Below are 13,852 nucleotides of genomic sequence, written 5' to 3'. Positions count from 1 at the left end.
AACCAGGCACATCTGGGATTGCAGTGCAGCTTCTTGCCACTAGGCCACCAGAGCTCCCTTGTAAATGAACTTTTGAGCAATAGTAGTTATACCTGTGTGTAGATATACACTGTGTATGCAAATAATTGTTCTTACAGCCTGGCCGCTCATGCTGGGAGACTATCCTGTATTCAGCGTGGAGGGTTCATTCTCTGACCTTGAACTCCCTGAACCTTTTGGTGGTTGCAGGGGATACTGATACTTTTCCTGATAGGAAGTTTGTCCTGAGGGCAAAGGGGAACCCATTGTGAGGAAGCAGATTGTATGAAGAATAAGGCCACAGGTGCCTAGATAGTTATTATGGACTGTTAAGTTGGAACTGACTCATAGCTGACTCTCCAGCAGAGACTGGTTTCCAGAAACTAAATCTCATGGGAGAGACTGCCCATCTTTCTCCTGTGGAGCAGGTGGTGGATTAGAACCATGTACCTTTGGGTTGGTAGTACAATTCCTTACCACTAAGCTACCAGAGCTCTGCTAAAGTCCCTCCAAGAGATAGACTTCAGGGAAAGAGTGGAAGAGGCCATCTGACCACCTCCCCAGTGGTTTCCTTCCTGACCTGTCTCTGCCTCCATTTAATTCCACCACCAGCATCTGCTGTAGTCCCCCTGAGGACCCCATCTGGGCACCTGGGTGGAGCCTCAGATCCCTGCTCCCAAAGAACACAGAGCTGGTCACTCAGCTTGGTCAGTGCTTTATTGAACCACGGCCCTTCTTGCACCTTGAGACTCAGAATCCAGAGGCTGCTCCGGCCTTTGTTTAGCTGTTTCCATGTCATTTCCTCTTGACCACTTCCAGTGTAGACTCATTCATCCTCCAGCCACAGCTGCCACTCTTACCCAAGTGCTTGTTTGTGTGCACATGTTTGTGCAAGGCATTGTCCATCTGTCCATCCATGACAAGAAAACAGCAGCAGGTTCTGACCAGCCAGGCCCTGGGTTCACCGCTGGGGCCAGGCTCTCAGCTGTCTCATGATTAAGACTTTTCCCCTCACCTCTGAGGAGCCCCCTAGGATAGTAACATCCTTTAGAGGCAACAGAAGGCAGGGCTTAATGGGTCGTTAATATTTAGATTTCTAATTCCAGCTGGCTAGAGGAAGCTAAACCTCAGCCTGAAACAGACAAAAAAAAATACATATATATCAAGACAAACAAATCAAGCATGCAAGTAACACTGTAAGAGGAGACAGAAAGAGCTTATGCAGGTGTGTATGGGGGGGACAGGAAGAAGGAAAAGGAAGGGGGAGACACAGCAGACACAGTCCATGATTCCTGAGGAGGGGAGGTGGGGCCCTGCCATAAGGGCAGACACTGGAGTGGTCACTCCCAGGGGAAGGCTGGGAGTTCAGCTGGAAGCCTGTCCTGGGCAGTGGGGGCTTCCCCATAGCCTCAGTTGACAGGCAAATAAAGCCTTTAGAAAGAGGACTGTTCTATTCACAAGAAGACAGAATTGTCAAAGGAGAGAAACAAGCGAAAAGGCCCCTGTTGGATGCAACACACTTCCTCTGAGTGCGTCTTAACCTTTTCCACAGGGGCTGGGGACATGGAAAAATGACTGGACTCGAAAAGGGGGCTGGGGGTACACAGACAGGAAACCCTCATGGCCCTCTCCCTGGACGGCACCTGGCACCTCCCCAGCAGGCCCTCAGCCCACAGGCCCATTGTGATGAAGACTCCTGGGATCACTGGTCCTGCAGCCGGCTACAGAGCTCCCGGCGGCTCCGCTCCCCTACCCAGCTGCGTGTCTTTAGGCGGAAGGTCTTCAGCTCTTCCTTGAAGGCCTCATCGTTCATGGGCCGGTAGTCTTGGGGCTCACACAACGTCTAGGGTAGGATGGAAGGGCTCAGCAAACACTGGGAAGAGGAGACTCTAGGGCATGCCAGACCCCCTATTCCCTCCCCAAGAGTGACAACTCACTTGAGCCATTTCCCTGAGCTTGGGCCCACCCACCAACACTGGGACCATTCCCCAGCTACTGTACCGGGTGCTGGGGGAAGAACTCCTTATAGCCGCCTTTAAGGATGTACATCTCGGGGTAGTGGAGACTGGGATAGTCGTTAGCAGCACGGTCTCGTTTCCGGATGAATCGGCACCTAGACCAGCACAAAAGAGGGAAGTTAGTATTGGGCACATGGTGGGGGACACATCAGTGGCTCCTGAGCAAGGAATATCAGCTCAGAGGACAGTTATAAGACCAGCCTGGCTACTGGGCATAGAACAGGATGAGGACGGGAATCAAGAAGGCTCTGCATTCCCCAAAGGGGGTGTGCCATCTTGGTTAGAGGTAGCAGGTGTGGCTTGGATTAAGGAAGAGGCAGAAATGGAGAAAAGTAGATAGAATCAAAGAGGTCCAATTAGGTGGTCTTGGACAAGACCTAGTCATGTCAAAAAATGAGGAGAGAGATAGAAAAACTCAAGTTCAACACTCAAGGACTGGTCCCAGTGTCTAGACAGTGGCGATACCATCAGCAAAGTTTGAAGATCCAGAAGGGAAAGTGCAGGCAGGCAGCAATGAGGACTCTGGCTCTAGAAATCTGTAAAGAGCATCTGGGTACATACAGATTACCAGCTCCCATGATAGGCCTCCTGGGTCAGAAAGAGACTAACAACAGACTGGTCAGGAAGGAGAGCAGGCCTGAGCCAGAGGATTTACGAATGAGCCATGAGAGAGATGAGAGGAGGGACTGTGGGATCAGTTCAAGGGAGCAGTTAATATCACTGACCTCAGGGGAGAGTCAGTGTGACTGAGGACTGGGAAGGGACCCTTGGATTTTAAGAAGGATAGTGCTAGAGAGTCAGAATCATGGAGGTGGCCACCATGGACAGAAGAGAAATTAGACTTGAGAGGAAGAATGTTAAGAGGGAGGTAAAGGAGCGTGCCAGGCACAGAGTGTACCAGGAAATTCAGTGGAGAAGGGGAGCAGTCATCTCAGTCCAACAGATGAGGCCCGAGGCCCAGGCTGTGGAAGGCCCATGCTCCACTATGCCCAGCGCTCCAGCTCACAGAAGGTTCAGGGACAGAGCCAGCACTCACATGCGGGGGCCTCGCTCAGATGAGAATTCACAGTGGAAGATGAGGATGATTCTCTGGTCCAGGTTACAGGCCTTGATGGGGCTTTGCAAGAGGAAGGTCTCAGCATCACGTTCCAGGGGGAGGTTTACAGCAGTCTGCGGAGAAGTCAGCTGTCAGGAAGCAGAGTCCTACCTTTTGCACTCCCAGGTGACCACACATCCCTGGAAACCTTTAGCTGGATCCCTTACCTGTGGAAGGTGCACCCACCCTCCAACCATCCCCCCCTTGCTGCAGAGGAAGACCTTGACCACAGGGGTGCACAGGGCCACACCCCTTACCTTGATGTGCCCTCCTTCATACTCATAGGGGTAGCGGCAGTCCACGATGACAAACCTCTCCACAATATTGCTAAACTTGCCCATCAGCAGGGCCACCATCTGTAAGAGGCCAGAGGGGCTGATGTCAGCATGGGGAGTTGACAGCTAAGCCTCAGGGGACTACTGCCTGTGCTGGGCACCCACCCCACTGACCGTTTCTGGTGAGATGTACTTGAGATCTTGGTGTTTTCCATCCACAGTCTGTAGGAGGAAAGCCTGAAGGAAAGGATGAGAATGAAAGGGAGAAAAGAGAAAGTGAAATTCGAAAGGATGGAGTTTCGTTTCTAAAAACTCAAAGGTTACACCTACTTTGGCCTTTAAATTCAGCTGTTTTCCAGAGCCACCAAAAGGTGTCTAGTGGGTCTGATAACCAGGGAAACAGTTGCCAAGCCCCAGCTCTGGTGGCTTAATGGTAAGGAATTGCACTCAACTCAAAGGCTCACTGTTCAAATCCTTCACCAGCTGATCTGCTGAAGAAAGATAGGCAATTTCCTCCCATGCAATTTACTGCCTCTGAAAACCTGCTGGAGGGTCAGCTATGAGTAGGTTCCAACTTGCTGGTACACAACAATATAACAAGCCCAAAGGTAAGGTTCCTCTCCAAGTTTCCATGTCAGAATTAGTTTGGAAAGGTCTTTAAAAATCAAGACCCAGTAAGCTCTGGTAGCCTAGTGGCAAGAAGCTGCACTGCAATCTCAGAGGTGCACAGTTCGAATCCACCAGATCCTCTGCTGGAGAAAGAGGGACAAATCTCCTCCTGTACCAGTCAGATCTGATGTGATGGTACACACACATCCTCATCATCATCATCAAAAAAGTCAAGACCCAGTGAGGGCCTGTTTGGATCTGAGGCTGATTCAGGAGGATCAGGGCCAGAATAAGGAAGCTAGCTACTATACAGTAAATGATGAAAAGAGGGGGAGTGAGGGAGGGCCAGGGGTCTGCAGGTGGGAAGGGCTAAGCCTCCTGAGGAGTCCAGCCAGCTGGTACCTTGGAGTAGTCACCAATTAGCTGCCTGTGGTCACTGTCCAGTATGTTCTTGATCTCGTCATGACACAGTGACTTGGAGCGGAGGACACGGGCTTTCTGGGAGGCAAAGCAGACAAGGTTGGAGTTAGGGTGAGACTGGCACACACTTTCTGCCTTCCACACACACCCTTCGAGACAAACCCACCCACAGAGGGCTTAATGAGGGAGCTCAGAGGTGGCACCCCAGGGGGACAGCCCCAGCACAGGCCACCAGGGGCCCCCAGGAGGAGGGCACTCACTGGCTCCTCCAGCTGCCATTCCTCCTCTGGCGGTGTCAGGCTCTTCCTCCGCTTGCTCAGGATGGGAACTTCCCTGTCCTGTGGCCTCTCCAGCCTCTTGAGGATGGGCCGGATGGCGCTGCAGGGTAAGGATGGGGAGCGGAAGAGCCGCCGGCACTTGCTGTACATGATGAGATCCTGGGGGTGGCAGGGGAGGGGTCAGTGGGTCCCCAACGCCACCTGGGTAAAATCTGAGTGTCCACCCCCCAGGGACTTACCTGCTCCTTGTCCTTTTCTGAAGCCTTGACCAGTGGGGCACTGATGAGACTCTCCATGCCTGGGGGGACCTCATCATCATCCTGGGGCCGAATCAGCAGAGAGGTGATGGTCAGACCCAACAGGCACAGGCCAGGCCCCTTAGGCCCCTGAATCCTCCCTTGTGGTCATTTCTGTTCCAACCAACCCAGGCCTGCAGATCTACCCTCATTCCTGGTCCACCCGGCACCTCCACACAGGGCTGCGCTCTGTGGTTATGATGATGCTGAGAATTACAGAGAGCAGGGAGGGAGCCAGGCCTTCCCTCTGCCTGTCCTCCCTCCAGCACCAGTCACCACAGGAGGTCAGGCCGCAGCCCACTCACTTCACACTCTTCTAACACTGTGGGATGAGGTCACCGTCTAGCTGCGGGAGCTCAGCGTCCTCTTCTTTTAGGAGACCCCAGAGGAGAAGAAGGGACCCATTACCTTTAGTTCACTCTCCAGGACATCGACAAATCCATCATCTTCCTCATCGGCCCCCTCCATGGGGCTCAGGGAGGAGCGGCGTTGGGGTAGTGGGCTCAGCTGGTCCACTTCCATGTCCCGCTCAGGGCTGAGATACTGTGTAGTGACAGGATGACAGCCTGCTCAGGGCCCAGCCCCACCCTGCTGAGGAAAGGTTCCTGACCACCCCCCACTTCAACACCATGGGGCTGAGGACCACCATTCCCCTCCCCCAGGCCACAGGGTTGCCAGCCCTCCAAGCGAAGCATACCATTAGGTCAGGTGCTGAGCTTGGCCTCTGGGCAAAGGCCTCTCGGCGGCTAGTCCACTCGGCCACTGCCTGGCCTTGGCCGGGACACGCCGGCTTCCATGGCATCTTGAAGACACAACCATCCTGTGGGTAAGGGGAGTTGGGGCACAGTCACCAAGTGCCACAGAGCCCCCTCAGGATTCCCCATTCTGGCCCTCCCTAGAGTCTCCCCTCCGGGTGTCGCAGAAACGCACATTCTCCTTGTCTTCCCCCGAAATGCCGGTGCCTCTGCTGCCCACCTCACTCCTCCTTCTCCCACCCCGGATGTTGGTGATGTTCCGGAGCACCGGGCTGTGGCCCAAAAGCCTCACCTGGAAGCAGAGTGGACAGTTGTATGGACGGTGGATTCTCAGTGCCAGCGCACACCTGCCTTCTCCCTCCCTTCCTCAGGGCGTCCATCTCCTGCCAGGCCCCCATAGACAGGTCTGGGATGCCCAGCCACTTAAACTCCAGACGCCGGGAGGTGACATGAGCAATCTTACTCATCAGGCCCACAGGCCTAGGCCAGCCCCCTAAGGCCGCTGGATCCTCCCCAGGGAGCACTCACCGGCAAGGACTGGATCCGTCTGATGGAAAACTGTTCACTGCACAGAAACAGGGACAGGTTAGGGTGGGGAGAGTGGGGGTGAGGAGTTAAGTACCCAGCATGGTTCACTTCCCCTCCCCAAGGCTTCCTTGGATCCCTAGTTAAGCACCCAGCATGGTTCCCTTCCCCCTCCCCAAGGCTTCCTTGGATCCCTAGTGACAAATACCTCTAACTCCTAGGTCATATCCTCTCCTCCGTCCTAAGAAAGGAGCCCCCCCCCCCGCCCCGGGGCCTTCCTATGCTGCCCACCCCTGAGTAAGGCAGGCCCAGGAACACTCACTTCCGAATGACCCAGCCAGTTGCCTGGATGGCCTGCTCAAACCTACAAGAGAGAGGGGAGGCCCATGCAGCCCACTTTCCCCTGCAGCCCACCCCAATCTCCAGGATTGGGCCCCGGACCACAAGGCCCAGAGCTAGGGTGGAAGGTGGAGAGGATGCCAGTCCCCAGCAGAGCCAGGCATCAAGGAGGAGAGAGGACATTAAAACCACCCTAAATTGAAGAAGGTGTGGAGAATGGCTGCTGTAGAGACAGCTGGGGCAGGTCTGTAGAGACAGCTGGGGCAGGTCGCAGGGTCACTGAGGCGTCACCAAGGCGTCACCAAGGCAACAGTCTCTCCAGCTTGCCTGCAGGCCTTCCACCTGTATGCAAATCGCCTCAGTAGGCCATATGGTCACCAAGAAAGGCATCCATCCATCCTGCAGATGACAGGCCTCAGCACGCGACAATGTAAGTCTCTAGGGCCCCTCTGCCAACAAGGCTGGGCGTCCATTCCCTCAGCTTCCCCCCTCCACCATGCTCCTCCAAGGCAGGGGCCTAGTTTAAGGTTTCCTGGATCAGCCTCAATCGGCCAGGCCAGACCCCCTAGTGACAAAATGCACAGGGTCATATCCTCTCCTCCCTCCTGTGGAATTTCCAGGATCCAGCCTCAGTTCCACCCCTCCTCCTGTCTTAAAAAGAGGGCAGGAATTCCGACAGATGTGCCTTTTGAGGTGAGGGCATAAGCTTTCTGGGCCTGGCCCCTCCTCAACTGTGCCACTGGAGACCACCTGCCACAGGCTTTTGTGCGTCGACTCACACACACCCACAGCTAGCCTCTTTCAGAGAGACTGTGTGTTAACTGTCAATGCAGGTGCAGAGGTGGGGGCTGGAGGGCGCCACTCAAAGCCAAAATGTCAGGGGGGTGTTCCTAGGAGGGGGCTGTGCCTGGTATCAGATCTTCAATTACATTTGTATGGTTTCCAATCAGCACCTGCGGTTCCGGCTAAAGCAGGCTCAGCTTTGACTGGAGGTTGCCACTCAAACCGAACCTGCAGCCTCCCTGACACTGCTGCACCCACACCCAACTCTGTTTCCTGTTTGTGAACCAACTCCCCAACCACACAGGCAGTCCAGTCTGAGAAAGGGCAGTTGGGAGAAAGACAGCCATTGCCTTGGACTCAATGCCACAGTCCCCCAGCTCAGGCTGGGGATGCCCAGCTGTTCCTACTGAAGGCTGGCAGCTGCTTTCCCGGCATTGCGACTAACAGCTGGACAGAACAGCTGTGGTTGGCAGGCACAAGCAAAAGAGGCTACCCAGAGGAGCCCAGAACTCTCTCTGCTCCCTTTCACAAAGGGCCTGGTCCTGGGGTTGAGATTCACTGCAGTCAGATGTTGCTGAGGGCCAAATGTCAGCCGAGCCTGGAGGTAGCTGCTGTTTGGCCTGAAGCAAATTTCTACTTCTCCAAAGATCCCCAGATTGTTTGTTCTACAACTAGAATTCCCAAAGGCACGAGCCAATTCCGTGGGGCGGGGTGGGGTCTCCCTTCCCTACTCACATCTGTTCTGCTATCTGGGTGTCCATGGGGCTGGGAGAGTCCATGGAGAGGCCTGGGGAGGGTGAGGATTAGACAGAACACTTTCAGTGTAGTGACATTGACACACTTTATCCACCACATCCCGCAACCCTGTTCAAAGAAGAGATGGGAAAGCTAAGGAAAAAAACTTCAATTTCTGTTTAAGACCTTGATGCATTTTAAAATAAAGTCACCCACGCACCCCAAATGCTGACACTTGTCCTCCAAATTGCTCAGAGTCCCCTTGCCTGTGTAGCTTGAAAACCTGTTTTCTAAGCCACAACACTTGCTAAGCATTTTTCTCAAAAAGGTTTAAAATGAGAGTCAATGACCTTTAAAGGAAAAGAGTAGTTTACTGAAGACAAGCTTTGGGCCCCGTGTGCCCCTAGCTGGGGCTGTGGTTCAGGGCTCCAGGGGCCTGCTTTAAGATCTCATCTCTAATTTAGGGCCCCACCCTGCAGAAGCCAGAAGTCTGGGCTGGGTGTGGCAGCAGCATCAGAGGTGTGTCCTTCCCCCAGGTGAGGGGGCAGTGGGGTGAGGGGAACAGCTGGTAGGAAAGATGTTACTCAGGCTGCCTTAAACTCTTGAGGGCACTTCCAAGGCACCCCTGGACCTTACCTGCATCAGAAGCTTCCGAAGACTCAGATGCCCGCCGGCTCAGGGAGAGGGACTTCAGCTGGCTGCGGCTGGAAAGCAGGTTCTCCTCTGGACTTGCTGGTGTCTCACTGGGAAAACAGGGACCCAGAGAAGGAGCCTGGGGATGCAGCCACGCCCCTAAAAGGACCCACCGCCTCTGAGTGCAGGAGAAGAGAGCCCAGGGACAGGAGTCTAGAGGGAACGGGGTAGAAGAGCTTTACCTAAATTCTCCAGGCCCCCACCCATTCACTTGCCTTTCTAGAGGGCCCAGCCCTTGGGGCAGGGGGAGGGTAACCCTGCGTGAGCAACCCCATCTAAACCGTGTAGCAGATGGTCAGCAGCAGGATGGACCCTGAGTCCCCTCATCCCTGGGGCTGAATTGAGCTGAGGTGGAAGCAGAGCGCCAGGTTAAGGAGATAGGAGGACCTGACCCCTTTGCCACTTCCAAGTCAGGTCCCTAATGCTGGCATGGGGCAGAATGGTGGTGATATTGGCAGAGATCAGGGAGATAAGGCGGTGGGGGCACAAGCCAGGAGGGGGAGGGCTAAGGCAGGTCACCTGGAGTCTGTGGGCTGTATCACTTCCTCTCCCCACCTTTTCGATGTCCCACCCTAGCAGGCCCGGGACCATGTCCTGGCTGGCGCCTCCCAGCCCACGCCCAGTCTCCTCTGTGCGCCTTACCTGCCAAGCCCCGCGAGGTCGTGCATGGTCTTGGTGAGGGTGGTGATCGGCGACGAAGCGGCCGCGCGCTCCGGAGACCCCAGAAGGCCGCGAGCTCCCGGCCAGAGGCCCGGGAGGTGGCTGGGGCGCTGGACGCTGCCACGCTCGCCGGCCAGGCTGAGAGCTGAGCCCGACGCGGGCTCAGGCTGGGGGATCTCCATCCCCTCGGGGGTCGCAGGAGGAGGGCTGGAAGTCAGGGGTGCAGGGACGCCAAGAGACGCAGGGCACAGATGTTTGGGAGGATGGGGGGGTCGCGGGAGGGGGGAGGGAGGGAGAGCACGGGGCTGAGAGCGAGGGAGACGGGGAGGGTGGGGAGGGATGGAGGGACCCAGGGACCAGCCTCCGGTCCCGGGAAGCCGCTGACTGCAGCTGCCACCTCCAGAGCCTCTCCTTATATATTCGAAAAATAACAGCGACCGCGCCGCCAGACGCCGCCAATGGGGACAAGGGTTGGAGGAGGGCTGTCACGGGGGCGTGGAATGGGCGGGGTCTGGGCGGGCCACTCCCACGCCAGGGCCCGGCTGTCTGGGTGGAAGGAGAGCATCCACGCGCGTCCCTTCCCTAGCCTACTGCCCACCGCCAGCCTGGGCTCGGAGACCCCGGCCTCCCGAATTCCACAGCTCTCTGGACGCAGGCTGGAACGACAAACACAGGCCTAGCGCAGAGGGGGGCCCCTAATATACTATCAGATGCAATCACACCTAGAGGACGCCCACTGGGCTCAAGGCCTTTGCCCAACAAGGAGGCGAGCTGCGGCCTCTGTGGTCTTGATTCCATTTTACAGATGGAGTCGTTGAGGCAGGGCGAGGTTCACAATCTCGTCCAAGGTCACGCGAGGGGAGGGGGCGATAGACGTTCGCGCTCGAGGGCCTCTAACTCCGCGATGCGCCCGCGACCCGCGGCGCCGACTGATCCCCAAGTGGAATTCCCACGCGGAGCCCTAGAGTAGGACGTGGGGCAGTCGGGGTTGGGGGGCAGCAAACGTGGAACTGACGAGCGCTTCCAGGAGCCTCCAGATAAGACTTTCAGGGGCCCAGTTTTTCCTAGCAGCCTGAGGACCCTCCAGGAACTGGAGCGCTCAAGCTTTTGGCGATGGGCGCGCGCAGCCAAAAACACAAGAGCTGCAGCCTCGCGCCCCTTTCCATGCAGTGCTGGCCTCCCGGGCACAGAGGGATCATTGAGTTGAGGAGGGACTGGTAGTGGATGGATGACAGGACCTGAGGAGGCAGAGGGTAGGAAGACCCCAGTTGCCCTTGTAAAAGAGACCAGGGTGGGTACAGAGGCCTTGCAGTCTCTCAGCCTTTTCACTCAGGTCCTGTGCTGTGCCAGGCACTGTTCTGGGCAGACCTGAGGTTTGGATTCACTCATCCTGGGTCAGGGGTCCAGGTCTAGTCACTCTCCATAGTTGAAGGTGGGATTTCATGTCTGTCTGGGGCCCCCTAAATAAACTTCTACTAAACGACATTTTAAAATTTATTTTAATTTTTTTTGGTTTTGTTTTAAATTTTGTGTGTGTGTACCGTCAAATTGGATCTGACTGGTACAGGAGGACACTGTCCCTCCTTCTCCAGCATCTCTTGCATCAGAGCATCTGTTGGAGTCGAACATTTTTATAATCAATGCAGCTAGTGTCAGGAGGAGGAAGTACTGGTGGCTAAGTGGTAAGGCGTTGTGCTGTCAATCCAAAAGTATGTGGTTCAAATCCACCAACTGCTCCGCGAGAGAAGGGCAGTCTCCACCCATGGAATTTACTGCCTCTGAAAACATGTTGGAGGATCGGTATGGATGGGTTCCAACTGGCTTATACCTAACAACAGTGGGGAGTGGTGTTAGGGGTGGTGGTATCATACTTAACAACTCCTTGAAATCTCTGTCAGGTCACCACTGAGCTGATGGCTCAAGGCCCAAACCCCAGAGGAGTCTTTCCAGGGCTTTCCTCATGCTGTCTCCCTCAATCTCTTTTTTTGTCACTTATAATAGATAATGTCTTCAATTAAAACAAAACAAGATCTTCTCAATAAAAACAACTTAAAAGATCCAACAAAGTAGAGCTAGAAGAAAATTCCTCAACAAAATTGTTGTTTGTTGTTATTTGCTGTGGGAACCAACCCTCCAGTGGGTTTTCAGAGGTTATAAATCGCACAGATGGAGATTACTCCTCTTTCCCTCACAGAGCTGCTAGTGGATTTGAACTGCATGCCTTTGGGCTGGAAGCACACATCCTTACTACTAAGCCATCAGATCTTAAGGTCTCTATTCTAAACCAACAGCCAACATTATTCTCAATGAAGAGAGTCTGAAAGCATTTTCTTTGAGAGCAAGAACTAAAGTTATCGTTTATTATCACTCCTATTCAATATTGTACTGGGAGACCTAGTTATAGTAATAAAGCAAGAAGGAAATCATGAACATAGAAGTTTGTAAGGAAGAAGTAAAAACATTCCCACCGGCAGATGAAAATCGAAAGGGCTGAAATTGCTTGGCATTTCTTAGACTGAAGGAACTAAAGAACAAATTCAAGCCTCAAGTTGCAATACTTAAGGATACTATGGGCAGAATATTGAATAATCTAGGAGCCATTAAAAGAAAGTGGAAGGAGTATACAAAGTCACTGTACCAAAAAGAATTGGCTAAATAAGAATTTCATGAAACAATATATGGTCAAAAGCCCATGGTTATGAATGAGGAAGTGCAGGCTGCTCTGAAGGAATTGGGGGAGGGGGAAAACCCCCAGGAATTGATAGAATACCAATTGATATAGTTAAACAAAAAAATGCTGCCCTAGACAACACTCACCAGGTTGTGCCAAGAAGTCTGGAGGATAACCACCTGGCTAACTGACTGGAAGAGATCTATATTCCCATTCCAAAAAAAAGGTGACCCAACAGAGTATGGAAATTATCAAACAATATCACATGCAAACAAAATCCTGCTGATGTACACCCAAAAATTACTGGAACAGTAGTACATAGAAAGAGAACTACCAGATATACAAGCTGGGTTTAGAAGAGGTTGTGGTACTAGAGACATAATTGTCAATGTCAGATGGATCTTGACCAAAAGCAAAGAGTAAGAGAAGAATGTCTGTTGTGCTTCATTGACTATGTATGCAAAGACATTCGACTGTGTAGATCACAACAAATTGTGGCTAACCTAAAGGAGAATGGGAATCCCAAAACACTTGATTGCGCTCATGTGAAACCTATACTCAGACCAGAAGGCTGTAGTCAGAACAGAGCAAGGAAATACTGTATGGTTCAAAATCAAGAAAGCAGTGTTTCAGGAATGAGTCCTGTCTCCATACCTTTTCGATTTATATGCAGAACAGATCATCCAGGAGGCTGGGCTCTGTAAGGAGGAATGTGGCATTAAGATTGGAGGAGGATTCATTAACAACCTGAAATATGCAGATGATGCAACCTCGCTTGCTGAAACTGAGGAGAATCTGAAGTGCTTGCTGCAGAAAATCAAGGACTGTAGTCTTAATATGGATTGACGCTCAACATCAATTGGAAGTACCATGATGGATGGAAAAGAGCTTGAGGTTGTTAACAATTTCTGCTTGCCCAACTCTACAATCAACACTCTTCGCACAAGCAGTCAGGAAATAAAAAGATGGATTGCATTGGGAAAAAATCTGCAGCCAGGGTTCTCCCAAGAGTACTGAGAAGCAATGATGTCAGTTTAGAGACGAAGATGTGCCTATCCAGGCCATGGTTTTTGCAGTTACTTTCTATGCATCAAAGAGCTGGACCATAACTAAGGATGATAGAAGAATCATTGCCTTTGAGTTGTGGTGCTGGACGAGAGTGTTGAACATTCTATGGACCACCAAGAGAACAAACAAGTCTGTCTTGAAGAGGGAGAAACCAAATTTCTCCTTGGAGGCTAGTATTTTGTAGCTCCATCTCACCTACTTTGGGCTTGTGGCCAGGAGGGACCAGTCCTTGGAGAAGGACATCCTGCTTGGAAGGGTGGAGGTACAGTGTAGTAGAGGAAGACCCTGAATGAGATGGATTGAAACAATAACGGGGAATGGAGGTAGATGTATTGGCATCAGTGAGACTGGCTCAGGACAGAGCAGGCTTCAGAGCTGTTGTACATAGGATTGCTATGAGTCACAAGAATCTCAATGGCACATAACAACTAGTAGAAGCCATGATCCTGTCCATAGAAAAGCTTAGAGGCTGCACAAGAAAGTCACAGGAATGAAAAAAAGGACTTTAGCAAAGTGATAAGGTACATGATCAACACAGAAAAATGAATTCTTGAAGATAACAAATACCACTTACTACAGTCTTGACACAAGTGACTTGATGGCATATAACAAC

At 52.8% G+C, this 13,852-nt stretch overlaps 1 protein-coding gene across 4 annotated transcripts; it reads right to left on the bottom strand.

Moving 5' to 3' along the window:
• Nucleotides 1-1,720: 1,720 nt before the first annotated feature.
• Nucleotides 1,721-9,682, bottom strand: CDC25B (cell division cycle 25B). 4 transcript variants are annotated; one of them, XM_006894210.1, is made up of 16 exons: nucleotides 9,483-9,682; nucleotides 8,784-8,890; nucleotides 8,148-8,199; nucleotides 6,613-6,654; nucleotides 6,294-6,330; nucleotides 5,941-6,057; nucleotides 5,708-5,830; nucleotides 5,419-5,553; nucleotides 4,954-5,034; nucleotides 4,697-4,873; nucleotides 4,419-4,514; nucleotides 3,582-3,644; nucleotides 3,390-3,488; nucleotides 3,073-3,206; nucleotides 2,020-2,131; nucleotides 1,721-1,861 (listed from the first exon to the last, which is right to left on the bottom strand). In XM_006894210.1, the coding sequence occupies exons 1-16, from the start codon at nucleotides 9,680-9,682 to the stop codon at nucleotides 1,721-1,723; spliced, it is 1,716 nt and encodes a 571-aa protein (XP_006894272.1). The 4 variants fall into 4 exon arrangements, with proteins under 4 accessions (XP_006894272.1, XP_006894273.1, XP_006894274.1 ...); XM_006894211.1 differs by having other exon boundaries at nucleotides 8,784-8,851; XM_006894212.1 differs by lacking the exon at nucleotides 5,941-6,057.
• Between the last annotated feature and the right edge of the window lie 4,170 nt (nucleotides 9,683-13,852).

The sequence above is a fragment of the Elephantulus edwardii genome, unplaced genomic scaffold (assembly GCF_000299155.1).
Source record: "Elephantulus edwardii isolate Elephantulus edwardi_28Jun2011 unplaced genomic scaffold, EleEdw1.0 scaffold00138, whole genome shotgun sequence".
Lineage (NCBI taxonomy): Eukaryota > Metazoa > Chordata > Mammalia > Macroscelidea > Macroscelididae > Elephantulus > Elephantulus edwardii.
The sequence above is the reverse complement of the archived record's forward strand: the minus strand, read 5'-3'. Positions and strand labels throughout refer to the sequence as shown.